The sequence below is a fragment of the Mus musculus genome, chromosome 9, assembly GCF_000001635.26.
Source record: "Mus musculus strain C57BL/6J chromosome 9, GRCm38.p6 C57BL/6J".
NCBI classification, from domain to species: Eukaryota; Metazoa; Chordata; class Mammalia; order Rodentia; family Muridae; genus Mus; species Mus musculus.
In genome coordinates this window covers 65,819,411-65,840,964 of record NC_000075.6, presented here as the reverse complement: position 1 = coordinate 65,840,964, position 21,554 = coordinate 65,819,411, and the positions used below count along the sequence as shown (strand labels likewise).

Here is a 21,554-nt window from a genome sequence, read left to right as displayed (position 1 = left end):
CAAACAAACAAACAGGGTAGAGGTGTGCAACACAATCATGATCACCTGAGTTCCATCACCACGTAAAAAGTCAAATGTGGTGGCTCACATCTTCAGGCACAGCACCAGCATTCCTAAGGTGAGAGGAGAGAAGAAACTTAGGAATGCAGTAGAAGTAACAGAGATCCTGCCCTGAAACAAGGTAGAAGGCAAGAACCAGCTCACAAAATCTTGTCCCTTGGCCTGCACACATTGGTATTGTTTAGTTCTTCTTCAACTTTTTGAGAGGTAATCCTCTTGGAACCTGGAGCTCACAGATGTAACTGGGCTGCTCAGCCAGTGAGCTGCATGGATCCTACCCCGCTCAGTGTGCCTACTGATTCATCCTCCTGACTCCTCTACTGCGAATATTTTCATTTTGTTAATGAGTATGTTATTGGTGTCTGATGGTTGATACTGTTTATATTTTCTAAGAATACATGCCACATCTGCCTCACTAAAGGCCATCATGTATGCATAGGACCAAGAAACTGAGAAATCCCCTTTGTTTTTTCCACTGCATCACTTACATTCATCAGTGTGGTCAGTAAATAAATTTAAGTATTTATGCTTCTATTATTAGTTATAGACAAATTTGAATATTCTAACTTTTTAAATTATTTTTTTCTCTGTATAATTTGGACTGTTAGGATTTATCTTGCTTTGCTTTGTTGAGACAGAGTCTCATTAGGTAGTTCCAGCTGACCTAGCGCTCTCTATGTAGACTGTGTTGGCCTCCAACTCACAGAGACCAGCCTGACTCTGCCTTCTGAATGCTGGGATTAAAGACTTGTGCTAAGTCTTCTTCAGCCCTGGTTTTTGTCATGTAGCATAGACTGGCCTCAAACTTCCTGCATATCCCAGGCTGGCCTTAAGTGCATCATCCCCTTACCTCCATTTCCCAGCTGTTAGACTGCAGGCATGAGTCACCATGCCCAGCAAGACTCTTGGCTCTTCTTGTTTTGTTTTTAATACTTTCAGATTTGAGAGGGTAGGTCTTAAAAGGTGACTAAGAAAATAAAGAAAATAAAGTTCTGTTTTTCATAATAGTTACTGGGAAAAGAGCTTTTGTGGTAATGAAGTGTGACCAAGATGCCTATCAGTCACTTATCAAACATGCTATATGTTAGACATCCTAAGATATGAAATAATGAAACATCAGATCATTTGGGCATTGCTAGAGAACATTTCTGCTAACCCATAATAGTTTCCTAACTTGTCATTATGTAGCTAGAAGAGTCTTACTTTAGGTTACATGTCTGCTTTTGCATAAAAAAAAATTTTAAATATACCACTCTTATTCAAAAAAATGTGTTTTGTGGCATGATGTTTTTGAGAAAGTTCTATCACTTACCTTTCTCCTAAGCAGGTCTGGAATGTACCCAGCTGAACAGCCTTTACATGTGCGAACCTTTCAGAATAAATCATCTTCCTTTCCTAGTCAGAATAGGGTCGTGTGTACTATTTCTGACGTAATTTCCATAAGTGCTTTAATTTCCTTGTCTTCCAGAGCTTCCATGAGTTGAACCTAGGGTACTGCCCAACATTCCAGGAGAGCTGAGACTCTCACAACTGATTGTGTTAAAAGAATAGTCAGTTCTTGTTCTCTTTGAGAAATGTCAAGCATCCTTTGTTTAAGAAGCTGACTGTACTCAGGAAGCCAGAGATAGCATGTACTCCCATGTTAAGAGCTACAGAAAGAGCCAGGCAGTGGTGGCGCACGCCTTTAATCCCAGCACTGGGGAGGCAGAGGCAGGTGGATTTCTGAGTTCCAGGCCAGCCTGGTCTACAGAGTGAGTTCCAGGACAGCCAGGGCTATACAGAGAAACCCTGTCTCAAAATAAAAATAAAAATAAAAATAAAATAAAATGACAGATTTGTCCCAACTAGCCTGAATTTTTTCTTTTAGTTCCCAGACATCAGTCAAGAGTCTGACTCTTCATTTGTTTTCATCTGCAAAAATCCCCAGGAAATGGTTGTGAAGTTCCCTATTAAAGGAAATCCTAAAATCTGTAAGTAATCATCCTTTCTTTTTAAGGATTTATTTATTTTATGTTTATGAGTACACTGTCACTCTCTTCAGACACATCAGAAGAGGGCATCAGACCCCATTACAGATGGTTGTGAGCCACCATGTGGTTGCTGGGAACTGACCTCTAGAAGAGCAGTCAGTGCTCTTAACTGTTGAGCCATCTCTCCAGCCCAGTTTTAAACAGATTTAATTCACTTTATTTTTCCTATATAAAAACCCTTATGTGATAAGTAGCCACAGCTGGAGCCTGGGTCCTTGAACAGAGACTCTGGTGTTGGTTTTCACAAGATGATCAGTGAATTCCTGGTAAGAAGAGCACAGTCTCTTCCCAGAGGTCGGGGGTCAGGTAGCTGTGGGTTAGGGAGGTCGCATCATAGGTGGTCTTGGCAAAGTTGCCCAGGGTGGCAGTGCAGCCCCTGGCTGATGTGTAGCAGTCATCAATGCCGGCCATCATCAGTAGCTTCTTGGGCACAGGAGCAGAGACAGTGCCAGTGCCTCTAGGGGCAGGGATGAAGCACACCAACACAGAGCCATAGAGGCCTGTCACCTTGCATGGAACAGTGTGGGGCTTGCCAATCTTGTTCACCCAGTACTCTCTCCACACTGAAACAATGGAGAACTTGGCTAAGATGATGGGCCCTTGGATGGCAGTGGCTACCTCCTTGGAGCACTTAACACCAAGACCAATGTGACCATTGTAGTCCCCAAGAGTGACAAAAACTTTGAACCTGGTCTGCTGGCCAGCCCTAGTCTATTTTACGTGTATTGATGTTTTGCCTGAATGTGTTTCTGTGTGAGGGTATCAGATTCCCTGAAGCTCAAGTTACAGAGGGCTGTGAGCTGCTATGTGGGTGCTGAGAACTGAACCTCATCCTCAGGAAGGGCAGCCAGTGCTCTTAACCACTGAGCCATCTCTCCAGCCCCAAATTTAAAAAAATTACTGCATTATATCTTACAGAACACATGAAAACCTCTATGAGAGTTATAGGAATCATGACTAACACTTCTCCTCTTGTAACTTCTTGCTTATCTGTTTCATATGATTTGATATTTTTTGTTTTGTTTTGAGGCAGAGTCTCACTATATATCCAAGACTGGCATAGAACTCACAGCAATTCTCCTGCCTCACTCTTTTAACTGTTGAGATTATAGATGTGGTTGATTAGTGAAATGCTTTAGGTATTAAATGTAAAATATTGGAAAAACATAAAAATTAAACATTATTACTACCCTGTGAAAAGAATGTGCTATATGTTCACTATATTAGCCCCAAGTGTTTGTGAGTCTTAGGTAGCCCAGGCTGATCTTAAACTCTCTACATAGCTGAGGATGACCTTGAACTCCAGCCTTCCTGCCTCTACCTCCAGAATGCCAAGATTATAGATGTGTACCATAATGCCAAGGTTAGAATTCACATCTTAGAAAAACTAGGCTCCACGACATAGAGGTGACTCAGCTGCTAAGGGTGCTACCGACAAGCTTGAAAATTCAAGTTCCATCTCTATTTGGTGGAAGCAAAGAATTGAGTCCTGCAAGATGTCCCCTTGATTACATGTACACAGTTACAATGTCATGCATGCTTATATATACATACTGTATACAGACATACATCTATATACATAGAACATACATAAAACAATGTAAGATAAAAGATAAGGTTTAAGGTAGCCATAGTGTCTGCCTCTTCTGTAAGAAGCTAAGTTCCTTGCTTAATTGACCCAGTTGGCTTAAGAGTTGCTGCTTCTAATAGTCATGTGGTTAGATGTACAGATATGAGAAGGTGCTGGGTTGTTAAGAGGTTGCAGATTACTGACACTAGCCTGCTTTCTTTAATCCCTCCCAAGGAGTAGGATTCTAGGCTTCTAGGCTTGTGACAACACACCTGGCTGACTTCAGAGCTCTTGCAGAGGACAGAGGTTCCATTCCCAGCACCACATGACAGCTCAAAGCTGTAACCACAGTTCCAGAAAACTGACATTTTCTTCTGGACTCTGTGGCACCAAACACACATGTGGTACATATACATACATACAGGCAAAAATACTCACGTAAAATAAAAGTAGATTTTTTTTAAAAAAACCCAAAAATTATTCACAAAGCATTTACATTGTATTGTATCAAGTATGACAGTCTATAGAGAATTTAAATTGTACAAGCAGATGTAGATTGCATGTAAGCCTCATACCATTTCATGTAAGGGACTCACAGAATACCTATGGAGTTTGATATTTGTGAGGATTCTAAAACCACAGAGACAAATAATTATTATAATTAGTTGATTGAATGACTTAGTGTACCTGGTCTATAGAAAGCTCATGTTAGCTATAATCTCAACAGCTCTATGAATTAGTAGGGGGTTCTCCCCTCCTTTTGATTTTGTGGCTGAGTAATCAGGTTTAGGAAAGTTTTGAGGGTTTGGATTTAATTAATTAATTGATTGATTGATTTAAGCCTACAGCACTGGGTATTCTCAGATGGTTTTCCAGCCAGGTACTAACCAGGCCTGACCCTGCTTAGCTTCCAAGATCAAACTAGGTGGGTTCAGGGTGGAATGGCTTGGGTTTGTGGGTTTTGTTGTTGTTGTTGTATACATTTTTAAAGATGTATGTATGTATGTATACAGATGGTTGTGAGCCACCATGTGGTTGCTGAGAATTGAACCCAGGACCTCTAGAAGAGCAGTCAGTGCTCTTAACCACTGAGCCATCTCTCTAGCCCTGTTTGTATTTTTAGATTTATTAATTTTTATTTTATATGCATTGGTGTTTTGACTACATGTATATGTCTGTGTAAGTGTATCAGATCCCCTGAAACTAGAATCACAGACAGTTGTAAGCTACCATGTGAGTGCTGGGAATTGAACCTGAGTCCTCTGGAAGCACTGCCAGTGCTCCTAACCGCTGAGGCATCTCTTCAGCTCCTGGGTTTGCTTTTTTTGAGATAGAATCTCTACGGTCTTACTGTGTGGTCTAGGCTGACTTCAGCTGCATTGTAAAACCTAGACTGACCTTGAACTCAAGACTCCCCCTCCCTAGAAAGTTACAACTGCAGGTGTGAGACACCACACCAACTCACAGATTGTATTTTACTCATCTTTCTGGCTGTTTTTCTGGTCTTTTTACTTTATCCGATTGCTTCAGGAACAAATTTCCAATTTATATTTCATTTTTAGGGTACAATATCATGGCACGGAAAAAGGTTGTTAGTAGTGTGTATTCTGTTTTCTTCTGTTATCTGAAATTAAGTTGAGGAGTAGAAATGACTAGGTGACAGAAATTTGAGGAGCAAGCCTAAAGTCGTAAAACCCAAGGCAATGCTGAAAACTGCGAATCTGGAGTCTTCAGTAGATCCCAAATTCTCACATAGCGAGCATGTCCTAAAATCCAGAAGAAAACTTGATTGATACTGGACCTCACTCAGTACTACTGTCTTTTATCTGCTGCTTTGTGTTACTTAGTGGTCTCCATTATAGTGAGGATTTAAAATTTGTATTAGTTGCCTTTTTCTGGTTTTGGTTTTTTTTTTTGTGCTTGTTTGTTTTGTTTTTGAGACAAGGTCTCATATGATCCCCGTTGGTCTTTAGTTCACTGTGGAGCTAAGTCTAGCCTTGAACTGGCCCTTCTGTTTCCACCTCCTGTTTAATTTATTTGAAGAAAGTGTTTATTGACCACCTACCAATTGACAGTCACTTCAGTGTTGTGAGTGAGACAAAAGAAAATCTGTCCTGAGATAGGGCGTTTTGCCAGCTTGCTGTCACATTCACATGCCCAGCTAGGCAGCCTATGGGATAAAGGAACAACGTAAGTCACTGGGAATGCCCACATTCTAATGCCCAAATTAAAATCAACAGTGTTGTGACATTATGGATAGCATTTGGGTGGCCCAGAAAAAGGTGCTGCTCTTCTAGAAGCAGGTGCAGCCCTGAAAACGCGAGGGAAAGGCCTAAAGGAAACACCCAGGGCTGAGGCTGTTTTCCTCCCGGTCTCCATAAGCGGCAGTTGGAACGCTCATTCCTATCTTAATTGGACAAACGAGGCCATTGATGTCCAGAGAGGCTGGATGACTTGTCTGGCTCATGCAGGTATTAGCCAGCTGCTAGTGAGAGTTCATTCTGTCGCCTGGATTGCTCAACAAGTGGACAGCAGCACCAAGTGAGTGGCAGTGCAGCTGGGTGTGAGGTCATTATGTTAGGCTACCCTGCACCAGGACTCTTTGTTTGTTTTGGTTTTTTGGTTTTTTTCAAGACAGGGTTTCTCTGTGTAGCCCTGGCTGTCCTGGAACTCACTCTGTAGACCAGGCTGGCCTCGAAATCAGAAATCCGCCTGCCTCTGCCTCCCAAGTGCTGGGATTAAAGGCGTGCGCCACCACTGCCCGGCTTGGACCAGGACTCTTAAAAAACATATTTTCTATATTCAAGTTTTCATCTTCCCTGTCGACATAAATGAAGCTTTTTGTGGGCAAAAAGAAATTTGTAAGTTTTTTTTTTTTTTCCTCAGACCAGACAAACAGGAACTTTAAATTTTTTCTTCATGAAATAGATGCTTTCAAAGACCTGGGAATTGAACCTGAGTCCTCTGGTAGAGCAGCCAGTGCTCCTAACGGTTACTGAGGCATCTCTCCAGCCCCTGGGTTTGCATTTTTTGAGATAGAATCTCTAGGGTCTTACTATGTGGTCTAGCCTGACTTCCTTTTTGGTTTGGTGTGGTTTGGCTTTTTTGAAGCGGAGGCATACTATATACAGTTTGACTGGCCAAGAACTTGCTTTGTAGACCAACCTGCTTTCGAATATACAGGATCCTCCTGCCTCTGCTTCCAGAGTACAGCTTACTGCATAAACCTGACAGCGGCTAAGGTTGCTTGTTTTCTAAGTTTAACACTTAGAAGAGCCATATAATCTATGACCTTTACCCTCCCCCCCCCCCCAGCTGGTAATAGGGACCCTTTGTCAGGAAAGCATTTATGTGGATTCTACTCCACTGCTTCAAGTCATTCCCCCTATTAAGTATGAGACAGCAAAAGGGTGAATTGAACTGCTTTTCCCACTGTGAGGGAGGTTCATGCTTTGTATTCAGCTAGTTAACAGGTCAGTGGAATGGGTCTCCTACTGTGTGAAGTGCATTTCTGTATGGCATGCCCCTATCCTTTCTTCTTTTCTGTTTATCTACAGATCTGTGATCTTTAGAAAATTTTATCTTAGTATCAGACATCATAACCTACAAAGTTAGAAATATTAGCTTCTTAAATTCTTTAGATAAATATTTGTGTGTGTGTGTGTCTGTCTGTCTACAGTATTCCCACTGCTTTCTTAGAAAATAAAACTCTGAAGTTTGGAAGCATCCAGCATCCTGAAGCAAGATAATTGAATGTGACAGGAACACAGTAACCAGAAGACCTAGGAGGCCAGGAAAGATTTGCAATGCAAATATAAAAATAAATAATGAGTGAGACTTCTTTTTTCTCTTACAGGGAAACTGGATTCCAAGATCCATCAAGGAGCAAAGAAGGGGTTAATGAAGCAGAATAAAGCTGTCTGACCCAGGAAAAAAGGAACTATACAACATAGTGGAGTCTTGTGTACTAAAGTGCTATCCGCTGGGCCTTTGGGATTGAAGCAGTAGAAAGCGAAAAGGCTGGGCACCAGGCTTCAATCTCTGAGAATCTAAACTCTTACCAAATCTGTGTATTTTTCTTAAAGGATGGAATTCTTTATGAAGTGGGTTACAGATCTTTGAATATGTTATTTATAAAAAAATCATTTTAAAAATTCTAGGTCATTTTTCTCAGAACTAAATTCAAAACAGGAAGGAACAAATTGGAAATTATTTTCCTCAGTGAGATTTGTATTTTGAATTAGGAAAATCTCAACATAGATTAACATTTTTACAAGAGACTCTGAATTTAATTTTTTTTCTCAAAATAATAGAATGGAGACTACTAGGATGTCTGAGGAATCTTTGTTTAACATAAGCCTATGGTGAAATGAGAATGTTCTTACCAAGTGTTCTGCTTTTGACATCTTGAGACCAGGCCACATTCTGTGACCCAGGCTTGCCTGGAACTCACAACAATCCTCCTGCCGAAGCCTCTCAAGTGCTGTGTTTACAGGCCAGTAGCCCCATGCTCAGCTTCTAACCCAAATCTCTCAGAGTGGAAAGCTAGAATTCCCAGTATCAGCAGATTTTTTTTTCTTTCTTTTTGGAAAAGGTAACATGAAGACATACTTCCTTTTGTTCTTTAGTTTGAGAACATGGGTTAGTCTGGGAAGTGAGGGAGCTACCTGCTAATGCAGCCTGAAGCTGCCCTGTTTATTTTGTTAGTGTTGCAAAAGCATCATGTAGATGGGACAATTAGAGAAAAACTTGAAAATACGATCCTTTGGTAAATACATCAGAAAGCCCTCTAATGCTGAAAACAAGCCCCTTTAAACCTATAAATATCCTAAAAAAGCCATTACTGGAAAAATAAGGTTGGTTTGAAGTGAGATTTTTCACTGGTCCCTTTAGCCCTTCTCAGGAAGCACTTGTTTCTGAGGCTCTTCTAAAGTGCTATTGGAATCTCAGTTGCTGGAGCCTAGGAAATTCATGGTCTCAAATGTGTGTGCTCTGCTTTTTATAAAACACCACTACCACACTAGGGATGTTGGACTCCCTCCAACAGTTTGTGTGCTTGACTTAAAAAAGAAAGAGCAAGTGAGAAAGAAAAAAAAGTACCTTGTGTTATGAAAAAGATTAATTTCCCTTTCTTTAATCCTTCATATTCAGCATTTATTTGCATTGAAATGCCTCCACTCATTCCACATTGATGTTCACTCGACTGTGAACTGCCTGTTGCATAGCATTGGTTCTTCGGAGGCTGATCACTCTGGATTCCCAGGGAAACCCGAACAGATTCTTGTTCCAGTGATGTACACATGCAGTATTCTCTCTCGTGTTCTGTTGGACCTCTGTGTATAAAGTGGAAGAGGACAGTTAGTGGCATTTATTATTGTGAGAGATGTCTTTTTGACCTCTTGGAAACCTTACCATTGTTGAAAGCAAAACTGTGTTTACTATGTAGTTAATAGTTTACCAAGTAGTAGCACCTTGAATTCCATGCTGAAATTGTCTGGCTTTCTTAATATCACAATAAAATTGAAAGGTAGGATGGGAAGAGAAAAGAAGGGGTTGGAAGTTCTCTGTTCTTTTATTTGAAGACAGCCTTTACACAGAAGAGTATGGATTGTTTTTTCTATGTGGGTAATTTGAATGCACACCTTAAAAGAAAAAAGTCAGGAATGTCAACAGATGAGCTCATCTGCCCGAGCTTTGCAAGTTTCTAAGAACCCACCTCAGCTTCTCAAACACACAGCCAGAACCACATAAATAAATGGCAGAGCTACTCGGAAACTTCTCCTTTTCATGGTTAGGCTGGGAAAGTCTGTCTTTGGTTTACATGGCAGTGGTAGTATAAGGTCTCTCTTCTGTTTGCTGAGACACAAGGGAGGAAGTGTGGGAGAAGTTTGCGGGTAGATGGCCCTCAGTTGCTCACTGATGAATAGTATACTTTAAAGTCAGATGGAAATTCTTAGTAGCCTGAGTTCAAGCTTGTCCAAGAATAGCTTGTTAGTGTATTATGACACTTCACTCTGACCCTGTTACTCTGGGGCAGTTTCGCCTAAGAAAGTTCTGAATTTCCGAGATGCCTTTTTGTTGTAGCTTCTGTGTTCCCTTTTGAATGACTGAATTAAGATGCCATTAATTCATACAGTAAAGGAATTGGCTTTTTCTTTTTGTTTTTCCCAGACAAGACTCAGTTTCCTTTGTATGAGCTCACAGTAGGGAATGATGGAAACTATGGGCTTTGTCAGCGTTGATGAGACCTTATCTTTAGTGAAGTGTTTAGAATAGATTAAGAATTTGGCCAGATGTGATAGTATACACCTTAATCCCAGCACTGGGGAGGCTGATCTCTTACTATCTCTTATATAGTAAGTCCCTATCACAAAGGAGAACATAAAAAGAATTTGGGTTTTTGTTGCTTCTTTAGCTAATACAGAACTAAGATAATAAAGAACTAAGTGTCCTATCTTTTCTTTTTAAACTGAAATTTTAGTGTAAACCTATTTTCCCCCTAGCATGTAAATGTGAGACACTACAGAGATTAGTTTTACAAATAAGTATAGCTATGGACTTATATGATTATGACATTTAATTTTTTTCCATTTTAATTACTGTCTCTCCTATAACCCATTCATGTGGTGGCCATTTAATTTAGAAGATTTGTTTAATGTTGTGTGGGGCCTAGCCAAGATTAGATGGCATGGGGCTGTTCACTTGACCAGCTCAGCTACTAAACTAGAGAAATCAGCTAACTTCAGTTTGTTAGGCTGGGAGGAGGGAAGGCAATCCAGAGAGAAAGGATATTTTCTTCCTTGCGATTCAAATAGCAAGCACACATCTGCTATTCTCAGTGTCTGTGAATGTGTTTGGGAGGAGGTGATCCACATGGAAGGCTCCAACAGCAACAAGGGATCCATGCAGCCTGCAGAGAGCTTTTCTACTTTTCGCCTGTAGAGGAAAAAGAACAGTACCATCCTACGTCACAATGAACTTGGATAAACGTCCATTTGCATGTGTGAATACAATGTGGCTTCATTCAGGAGATGAAATGTAAATTGATCAGATGTTGAATTTCAGTTGTGAAAATGGGAAAACCCAGAAAGAAATCCCAGTAAAAAAATACCAGAGATTGGAGTCAGGGAAAAAGGAGGGTGCAGGGGTGGGGTGGGGTGGTGGGGGAGGTGCCTAAATCCACAGATGTGTCAGAAAAGAAGACCTGGGCATGAAGAGAAAAGCACATCACTGCGTAAGACTTCAGAAGAGTCTAGTCAGGCATGGTGGTTGTATGCCTTTAGTCCTAGCATTTGGGAGGCAGAAGCAGGTGGATCTCTAGGGTAGTGCTGCCTAATATGGTAACCACTGGCCACATGCTGTTTAAATATGAATTAATATTTAAAAAGCCGGGCGTGGTGGCGCACGCCTTTAATCCCAGCACTCGAGAGGCAGAGGCAGGCGGATTTCTGAGTTCAAGGCCAGCCTGGTCTACAAAGTGAGTTCCAGGACAGCCAGGGCTATACAGAAAAACCCTGTCTCGAAAAACCAAAAAAAAAAAAAAAAAAAAAAAAAAAAAAAAAGAATTAAAATTTAAGTAAAGACTCAGTTCTTCAGTCATCCTACCTTGAGTGCCCTAGTAGCTCATATGTGGCTAGAGACTTCTGAACAGCAGGGGGCAGGGGTTAGCAAAGTCATTCCAATTCCATAAGGGTCAGACAGCAAATGGCTTTGGTTTTATAAACCATTCAGCTGTGCTGTGGTACTGCAAATACACCCATAGATAATGTGAGCAAGAAAGCTTGGCTACAGCCAGGGAAACTGTTTGTAGACACTTTTTTGAGACAGTCTGTGTAACCCAGTTCAAGCCCAGGCCTAGCCTTAAGTTTTAGATCTCTAGCGTCAAGCTCCCAAGTGCTGGAGTCTGTACCACCACACCAGATTCTTATAACTTTTGTGTTGTAAAATATCTTCTTTTATTTAAATATTGTTAAAATGTAAAAATTAGTTTTTAACTTACAGGATTTACCAAAACGTGGTAGTGAATCTGATTTGTTCTTTGGGCTACTAGTTTGCCAATTCTTGCTCTCGAGATACAAGAAGTCAAAACTTGAGATTCTCTTACTGTCTTATACATTAGATCCTTGTCTTTAGTCAGAGTCAGCTAACTGTGATTAAAAGCTAAGTAGAACTGTTTCCTTGTCCCCTAACTGTTTTAGTCTAGTGCTACAATGTTTAACCCTTCATTAAATCACAGAGATATGGAACACTAAACCCTGTTTTTCCTTTCTGTTTAAGCCCTCATTTTGTAATATAGAGTATAGATTGGTAAGTTGGCCGCCACTCTGAGTCATCAGTTCTGTCCCTTTACTATCCAATAAAACTATCTATGGACCAAGAGGGAATTACTTTTTCCTAGACTAGATGGGCTTGGGCTTAGCGTTCATCTTTAAGCTGTCAGCTCTCCCACCCTCCTTTTCTTTCTGTGAAGATAGCAAAGTTATGACTCACTCGATCTCTAAGTCACATGCTACTGTGAATGGCACCAGTGAAGAGTGCCCTTAGGATAAGAGAATAAAGGTAACTGCATAGCTGAATAAAATGGTCTCAGACACAGGAAGGGCATGATGGGGGTTCTTGAGAATTGGATAAACATTGGTTTGCTATGGTAGGAGGTGGAAGTCTTAGGTCATGAAGCAGTTTCGTAAGCAACTGGTGGGAGGGCTCAATTTCACAAGAACAGAATGTCTGCTGTGTAGATGGTGTGCTGGGCAACCTTAAGATAGGTAACAGATTTAAAAGTCACAATCTATAGTGACAGAATGGTGAGATGGAGTGCAGAAACGGGCTCAAGGTTAAAAAGCAGTAAGATTTAGTGATACTGGATGTTGAGGTGGAAAGGGACACAGGTACTCTAGAGGAAAACAAACGATAATCAAAGAAAAACTGAAGACATTGAATAAAAAAGGAGTTTGAGGGCCAGTGAGATGGCTCAGTGGGTAAAGATGCGCGCTGCTAAGCCTAAGGATCTAAGTTTGATCCCTAAAACCAAATGGTGGAGGGAACGACTCCTGCAAATTGTCGGCTGACCTGCAAACGTGCGCCACGACACGTGTCCTGTCCCCCCCAACCCCCACCCTAAATTCTTTACTTAAAATAGTTTGCCGAACTAAGCGGCAAAATGGATGAGACAGTTAAGAGCTGTGCACTTGTCTTCTGTTCTTTGTAGAAAGGTTCATGTTCAGATCCCATGATCTTTCCTCTTTCCACGATAGAAAACATCTGTATTTAAGAGCTAACGCTTCTCCAGAGACTTTTCGGTGAGAAGTCTTATCCAGCCAGGAATCTGCACGAGGAGAGAGCATTGGGTTCAAACTGTCCAGCCCGGTCTTCTGAGCTTATCTTAGTTTCGACCCGCCCGCCAGGTTTTCCAGCATTCTTTTCTCAGGGCTCGCAGCTACCGCGCATTTAGAGACCCAGGACTTAGCTCCTGCATCCAGGTTCCGGGTTTCCTCGTGCACTCGCCCGCTCCAGACTCCATAGCGCACGGAATCCGGATCCGAGAGCACGAGAATCCAGTGTCCAGGTCTTCCAGGCTGCCCTGGTTGTCCCGGATCGCGGCGGCGGCGGCGGCGGTGGCGGCGGCGGCGGCGGCGGCGGCGGCAGCTGAGGGACCCGCAGCCCCGGACACAGCGGCCCCGGCCAGGCGGGGCGGAGCGGCGCGGGGAGGGGCGGAGAGCCGGGGCGGGGAGGGGGAGGGGCCGCGGCCCAGATGGCGGCCCGGGACGCGTAGCAGTGGTGGCTCTGCGGCCCGGGGCCCCGGGCGGGCGGAGGTGGCGGCTCCCGGGACCGGCCGCGCGGTGAGTCTAAGCTTTGTGTGGAGCCGGGGCTGGGAGGGGGAGGCGACTCTGGGGGAGGCCCGGCGCCGAGGGGCGCGGAGGGCGCCGGAGCAGCGGCGCCCGGCGGAGGAAGTGGGGGTTGGGGGGGCCGGGGCGGAGCGAGGGGAAGGTGTGTGCGGGGAAAGCGGGGTCGTTGCGTGGGTGGGGGAGGGGGCCTGAGGTGAAGTTCAAAGCATGGCCCGGGCGGTTCGGGCTGAGGGTGGCGGTGCCCGGGATAGTCTCTGATTTGGCCAGGTGGTAGGGGCAGGCCAGAGAGTTTTCGGAGGCTCTGCCGAGGGAGCCCCGGGGCGACTGGGGCTCGTTAGGGACTCAGGGGAGCGTCGGGAGCGGAGGGTTGAAAGCAGGACGTGTGCGCGACCCGGGAAAGGAGAGCAAGGTGGCTGGGAGCGTGCAGGCAGTAGGTTGTGGGTGTGTGCGCCTTTCCAGTCTTAGGTCACATTTTACTCCTGTCCTTTTCTTCAAGATGGAGGGATCCCTAGGCCTGGACTTTAAACTGCTGTCCCTGTATCCCCGGGAGGGTTTGAGACCCTGTCCTGTTTGGAAACCCCATGCTGCCCTCTTTTCCCTTTATGTGTAATTACGGTTGGATCATCTCTCTGCTTGGTTCAGATTCTCCTTCCTCCCTCTGGGGCTGAGGAGGAGGAGACACATCTGACCAATTAATGTGTGTTTGTGAAACAGGCAGCGGCAAACAGTCATTTCGGCTTCTAGGAATTAGGCTCACACAGGGTGGAGAGAGCAGAGCCCTTCAGGGGGAATATTTCTGAACAAATCACAGATGATTAAATTCTCTCAGAAACCGCTTCCTACCTAAATGAGAGTGGGAAAGATGGGGGAGAAAGCCTGTCTGTTTCCAGCCATGTGTCCAGAGCCCCAGGGGTTGAGGAGAGTCCCTAAGCCCCCACAGGCCTCTCTTTTCTGTATTAGGCTTTGCTCTGCAGCCTTGAGTTAATTTCACCCCTGCTGCTTTGTCTTGGGGGAGGGAGTGCTGGTTTAGGCTGTTGTGAGAGATGACTGTTCTGCTGCCACACAATAGTCGTGTCATTTTATCGGGAGTGCTACCCCAGGGCTGAGAACTGTTGCAGCAGAGATAAACCGGTCCCTCTCACTCGCCTATTGTGTACACAGTGAAGGTCATAGGTTCAAGTCTTGTCTGAGAGCTTTGGATATGCTCCATCTCCCAGGCTCCTCAGTGCCATTTTCTTCCTTTTCCAGACTGGGGCTTGCCATTGGAAGAGGCCAGACAGAAAGGCTCTTCTTTTTGAGTGAGGAACAATGCAGGGCTCACTGGCACACATTTTTCAGAAGAATAGAGGATGCCAGCCATGTTGTGCCTGCCTCTGGTTAGCCTGTAACTAAGTTGTGAAGGAATAGCGTCTGGGACACGCCACCCTCATGCTTTGTGGCAGACCTTTGAGGAAGGTGACTGTGAAGAAGGTTCTGTACTTGCATAAAACATTGTATTTAAATGTCTCTGTATAGAAATGGGAGTCTCCTGCAGTTATTTTTGTTTGTTCTCTTAGGAACACCACTAAAGGCCTGTATATGAGTAAGATAGGGGAGTCCAGGACCAAGTGCCCCCTCCCCCAATAGGGACTCATTAGTTGCCCAGGCTGGTCTCTAACTCAAAATCATTCCTGGGCAGTGCTAGCAATTACAGGCATGCACCTATGCCCTGCACCCTGTTCCCTTTTTAAATGGTGACTTCCTGGTGAATAATTACATAATAATAACAACAACAAAAAGCTGCTCAATTTGCCCAAGACAAGTTTTGAAAACAAAACTTGCCTTTTATAATTCAGTATTTAATGAGAGAAGATGATTCAGGTATTATGGAGAGAAATTTGCCACAGAGAGGAACTGCTAAAAATCTTTTGGATCTGGTATTAGAGAAGGATAGGAAGAATCAGGTCCTTGACTGTGTTATGAAAGTCTCCAAGCAGTATTTTGGTACCATTAAGTCTCTCACATCAATTACATATATAATCAATTATAGCTAATGTAATTGTATTACAAGTGTAATTACAAATGTAACAATTACCTATAGATAGGACTAGAAAAGATGTTTTCATGGAAGACTTTAAAGACGTCTTTTTTTTTTTTTTTTTAAAGAACTACTTATTTTATGTATAGCCATTACAGATGGTTGTGAGCCGCCACGTGGTTGCTGGGAATTGAACTCAGGACCTCTGGAAGAGCAGCCAGTGCTCTTAACCAATGAGTCATCTCTCCAGCCCCCTAAGGACATCTTTTAAAAGATTCACTGTAAAGGGGATTGTATTCAGTATGCAGTGTATAAAATAGCTATCTAACCATTTTCTATAGTTTATCATCGAACGGGGCCCTTTGGTTTTTGTTAAAGGTCTTTCAAGACAAGACAAGAAATGCTAACTGTGGTCTCTCCCTCCATTATCCTTTATATCGTTGAGTTTCTTTACATGATGGCCTGGCATTTAGATGGTGGGACTTTAATAGGAGAGAACAGGTTATTTTGACACTTAATTTTTTTTATAGTAGAACTGTTTTTAAGCCTTACCAAAAGCATTATGTGCCCCAGGCTGTTTCTAACTGTGTGTCCCAGGCTTCTTAGCATGCCCCAGTTAAACTGAAGTTAAGGCCTTTTTCTTCTTGGGCTGTTGGTGTTTTTTTCTTGAGTGTTGTCAGTGAAAGCAGACCCTCACATTAAGTTTACCTCGGTTAGCTTTAGTAGTTTCAGAGTTGGACTTTTGAGTGTGAGCATCCCTTAGATGCATTTTGAGTAAATGTGATTCTGAAGCCACTGAATTCTTCACCTCCACGTTCTTGGTAGGAAATATTTCCTCATGAGAAGTCTTTATAACCAGACACCTCACTGCTTATGACTATGTTGTGTGTGTGGATGTGGCTCCTTGTATTAATGTGTTATAGTTAGCATTTAGCAGCTAAGTGCCTGGAACAGGCTAACTTGTTGAGGAGTTACTGACTGCTCTGTTAAACAGAAGAACCACTCCTTATTTATTATCTGACTATCAACACTTGAGCCTGAGTTCAGGCATGGAGGATACAGACATACAGGGACATTTGTTCTCCAGTAGTTGCCACTCCGCTTCCTCTTTCTACTTCTTTGCCAGGCATCTTAATACTTCCACTGCTCCAAAGGCAGCTAAGCGATTGTTATTTTCATTGTGGAAAACCAGCATGGCTGGGACTACTGCCAGGTACTAAGATAAGATAGCCTTTGGTTGTGCGGCAAGTTTTCTTTTCAGCAGCTTAATTCTCACATCTACTTTATTTTTTAGTTTCCTTTTTTTAAAAAATAAAAGAGCAATGCTGCAATGAAAAAAAATGAACAAAACACAAAACCCACAGTATGTTAAGTAGTGCCTTCATATCACCTCTCTGATAGAAGTCGGCTGTGACAGGCAGAATGAAGATAGGCGGTGCTGATTGGCAGGTTCTGGGTCCACTAAGTGTCAGTGAAGGACTCTTTTCACTAGAGAACAGGTAATTCACCGAAGCACCTGCCTAGCAAGGCGTGTGGCGGTGGCGGCAGCTGTGCAGCTGAAGAGGGATTATTGAGCAGGTGGCTGAAAAATCACATGCCACATTGACAAGAAAATACTCAGTCCTGTGTGGTGTAGGCTCCGTTCACATGTGTGAAATTGCACTTTGTTTCATATTTCTTAGTGCCTATTGTTGATTTGTGAGTGAGAAGGTAATGGAATAGAGAAAAGAGGTTCTTTTCTGAGTAGCATGCCTTGGTCATGGCCCTACATGGCCCTATTGTACTTCTGGAAGTTCTGGCTTTCTGCCCCATGAAAGGGAAGGAAATAGTGGTAATTCAGTGCTTCTAGGACTTGCTTATTAAAAGGAAATGGGAAACAGAAAATGCTTTGCTGACTTGATGGTGGAAAGCTTTAGTGCCCTGGGAGGATGCCCAGCTGGTTTTATGCAAAGGTCCAATTGACTTTGCTCTGCTACGTACACCTGAAACTCCTTATGCAAAAAATTTGCATGTTTTTATTTTACAAATATCATTTCCTCCATGAAGTTTGTATTTCTTCAGTTTGCTTTCATCAGTTTTTGTTTTTTCTTGATCTTCCTAATGCCACTTATTAAAACCAAATTATCACCAGAGGGCCAAATGATGTTAAGGAACGATTTCTATTAAATATTTATTTTAAAAACAGTAAAATAAAAGCAACTATTGCATTTACTGTGATTTGGAATAATACTTTATATTTTAAGGATTTCTGAAAATTCATAGATTTTCCTTTAGATTGTTATTACCATCTTTTTAAAAAAGATTTATTTATTTTTGTATATGAGTATACACTGTAGCTGTATAGATAGTTGTGAACCTTCATCTGGTTGTTGGTAATTGAATTTAGTTGCTCTGCTCCCTTCGGTTGGCCGGGCGGTTTATGAGCCACCATGTGGTTCCTGGGATTTGAACTCAGGACCTTTGAAAGCGCAGTCGGTCCTCTTACCCGCTGAGTCACCTCACCAGCCCCTGTTACCATCTTTTGTTAGCATGATTTTCCTTTTCCGTGTTCATTAAGGCAATTTGCTCGCTCATATCCTTTTGAGATGGTGTCTTCCTATGTAACCTGGGCTGGGATTACAAACATATACCACTACCCTTGGCCCCAGGCTAAAATAATGAACAAGTAACTTGATGTTTGTTTTATAATAATTTTCTGTATTAGGTCCCAGGCTCCATGGCCCTTCTATTGTTACACACACATACCCAGAAATGGGTAAAGCCAGTAGAATTCACAGGAATTGAATTCACAGATATTGAAAAGAAAGAAACAATATCAACTGTTTTAAAGTTCAGATGTCTTTCTCTGAGCCCAGTAGAGTAAAGGTTAGGGTACACTGGGTTCTGGTACCACATTACATACCATTACCTATATTTGCTTTACCCTGTTAATATCAGCTTACTGGTTTTTGGTATGATATCAACACCATTCCTAGCAAAGTTTCTAATTGTCACTTTATGTCTGGTTTGTAAAAAGAATTAATCCACTTTACAATACAGAGCAGTCCTCCTGTGGTCACAACCCAGATCCTCCCCATCTTCCTTCTCACTCCCCCTGTCCTCCTCCCTGCCCCTCCCTTGCTCTAGCCGTAGTAGTAAACTGTGAGCAGCCAAATCAATGAATGAGACGCATCTAGATCCAAAAGGGCTGAGTTTTCATGCTTCTCTTGCTGTTTGTTCTTCGATCAGAGTTCCAGAAATAGGACATGGCAAATACCCGTTACATCATATCTAGTCCAGCAGTAGGGCAAACCTTGGGGTTTTGTCTCTTGTGTGATTTTTTTTTTTTTTTTTTTTTTTTTTTTTTGGTTTTTTTGAGACAGGGTTTCTCTGTATAGCCCTGGCTGTCCTGGAACTCACTTTGTAGACCAGGCTGGCCTTGAACTCAGAAATCTGCCTGCCTCTGCCTCCTGAGTGCTGGCCATGCCCTGCTTGTGTGATTTTTTTCCCCCCTTGGAGGTGAGAGCTGTCTGACACTAGGCAAGTTCTGAAATTGCCTTATTATGCTCTGTGGTATTAATTCTCTCCTTCTACCATGTTAGTACCAGGGAGTGGACTCATGTTGTCTGGCTTGGCAGCAGGTACTTTCATCTGCTGAGCCACCTCTCTAGTACCTATAGATAGCTGCATTGTTGTTCTAAATGTCATGTGGAGCATAGGGAATTCGATTAGCAAATGGCCAGGGTAGTAGTTACCACACAACCTTTGGAATCAGATCATAGCATGGAATCCAGATCTCTATAGTTAGGGTACACTGGGTTCTGGTACCACATTACATACCATTATCTGTATTTGCTTTACCCTGTTAATATCAGCTTACTGGTTTTTGGTATGATGTCAGCACCATTCCTAGCAATGTTACTTTGTGTCTGGTTTGTAAAAAGAATTAATCCATTTTTCCTCCCAGCCCCCTGCTCCTGTAATGACAACTCTGAGATTAATTATTTATCATTCAGTGCCTAGGCCATAAGCTCTGGCTCACTCCCTGACTAACACATAACTTATTTAACCCATTCAAACTATTCTATGTCTTCTGCATGGTTACTTACCTCTCCTTCAGTACTGGCCCACTTCAATCCTTCACATCTTAGCATCTCCCCCACCATCTCCCCTTATTCTCTCACTATTTCCCAGAATACTCTCCCCACCAGTGTTCTGCCTCAGCGATTGGCCATAAGCTTCTCTCTCTCTCTCTCTCTCTCTCTCTCTCTCTCTCTCTCTCCTTCCCTCCTTCCCTCCCTCCCTCCCTCTCTCCTTTCTTTCTTTCTTTCTTTCTTTCTTTCTTTCTTCCTTCCTTCCTTCCTTCCTTTCTTTCTTTCTTTCTTTCTTTCTTTCTTTCTTTCTTTGGTTTTTTGAGACAGGGTTTCTCTGTGTAGCCCTGGCTGTCCTGGAACTCACTTTGTAGACCAGGCTTGCCTCGAACTCAGAAATTCACCTGCCTCTGCCTCCCGAGTGCTGGGATTAAAGGCGTGCTCCACCACGCCCGGCTGGCCATAAGCTTTTCTATCGACAAATGATGCTTATAAGAGATTCTCTCTACAGTGGTTGGATGAATGTCCATCACAGAACTAAAGTGGACATTTATGAATAGACCTGCTGAAGTTTGGTGTGAAATTCAAATGCTTACCTTCATTCTAGTACAAGGCTTGTTTCTAGAGCAGAGTCTTGAGGATGGTATCAGAAATTGAACTGTAATAGAAGAGAAACAGAACTAATCCCTAATCTCAATGGTGCTTAGATATGCAAGGTATATAGGAGAGAATGGCATTTTTCAACTTGGCATCTGCTTTAATGTGTACTTCCAGTTCAAACTTGCTGAAGCTGGCATCCTCTTACTGTTGTTCTGATTTCTGTAATTCAAGACTGTTGACTTAGCACCTCGTCTGACCAGTCACTGAAGTGCCTGCTTTTCATTTACCCATTTACTTCACTGTTGTTTCCTTTTTTTTTCTTCCTTTTTTTTTTTTTTTTTATGTTTATGAGTGCCCATGGAAGCCAAGAGAGGGTATTAACCCCCTGGGACTGGAGTTACAGGGTGTTGGGAATAGAACCCAGCTCCTCTGGAAGAGTAGTTTGTGTGTACTTTGTGCTCATACACTGCCGTAGCTCTCTAGCCCCATTTACCTCACTTTTCTTCTTAGCTGACCTAGCTCAGGTTTTCATCTTCTGTACATTTGTGCAGTAATCTCATGGCAGTGTCTTTCTTTGTTCTATACTACGTGTTGCTGCTGTATTATAATATTTAATTATTTGTGCTAGGCCAGACATGGTTCCTGTCCTACTGGGACCTGTAGTCTAATGGAGCATATAGCCAACTAATGAATATGTAATTATGAATTAAAATGCTTTAAAAGAAAATCCTTTGGTTCTAGAATAAGTAACACAGAAACCCAACGTGGGCTTCTAGGGAGTCAGGTTATTGTTTCTTTAAATTTTAAGTATTTTTATTTTACATATGTGAATGTTTTGCTTATATACATGTCTATGCACTTCACGCATACTTGATGTCACAAAGGTCAGAGGATGGCATTATATCCCCTGCCACTGGAGTTATAGATGGTTGTGAGTCACCATGTGAGTAGTGGGAATCAAATCAAGGTCCTGTTGCCCTGTGCTTCTAGCCACCTTGTCACCTCTCCAGCCCTCCAGTCTTATTTATTTATTTATTTATTGACAGGATGCCAGTATGTAGCCTTGGCTAGCCTGGAACTTATTGCTTAAACTCAAAGGAATCTGCCTGCCTGTCTCCTGAGTGCTGGGATTAAGATTAAAAAAAGGTCTGTGCCATCACACCCGACCTAGCATAGATTTTTAAAATAGTAATTTCGAACAGTTTTTTTCCTCACTTTAAAAAAATATAAAGAAACCCAGCCTACTAATGTAGGCTAATATTTAAAACTATTTTCTGGGCAGTGGTGGCATACAACCTTTAATCCTAGCACTTTGTGGGGTGGTGGTCAGAGGCAGGTAGATATCTTGAGTTCAAGGTCAGC

General features: G+C 42.6%; 2 protein-coding genes and 1 pseudogene across 10 annotated transcripts in view; 2 read left to right on the top strand and 1 right to left on the bottom strand.

Annotated features, from left to right (window-relative positions):
• Trip4 (thyroid hormone receptor interactor 4) overlaps positions 1-12,039 on the top strand; it is a 79,950-nt gene extending 67,911 nt beyond the window's left edge. For 5 of the 9 annotated variants that reach the window (XM_006511298.4, XM_030244464.1, XM_030244463.1 and 2 more), the window contains 2 exons: positions 1,928-2,030; positions 7,517-12,037. In XM_006511298.4, coding sequence (XP_006511361.1) covers positions 1,928-2,030; positions 7,517-7,584 — 171 coding nt within the window. In that variant the 3' untranslated portion in view covers positions 7,585-12,037. Of the gene's footprint in view, positions 1-1,927; positions 2,031-7,516 lie in introns of all 9 variants that reach the window. The other 4 variants (NM_019797.4, NM_001357872.1, NM_001170907.1 and 1 more) reach the window with 4 other exon arrangements.
• On the bottom strand, positions 2,232-2,803 carry Gm16073 (predicted gene 16073; annotated as a pseudogene).
• A 1,361-nt stretch (positions 12,040-13,400) lies between the features above and the next one.
• The window catches only part of Zfp609 (zinc finger protein 609), a 135,987-nt gene continuing 127,833 nt past the window's right edge, over positions 13,401-21,554 (top strand). The window contains exon 1 of the mRNA NM_172536.3: positions 13,401-13,499. The gene's annotated coding sequence lies outside the window, so the exon portion shown is untranslated. The remainder of the gene's footprint in view (positions 13,500-21,554) is intronic.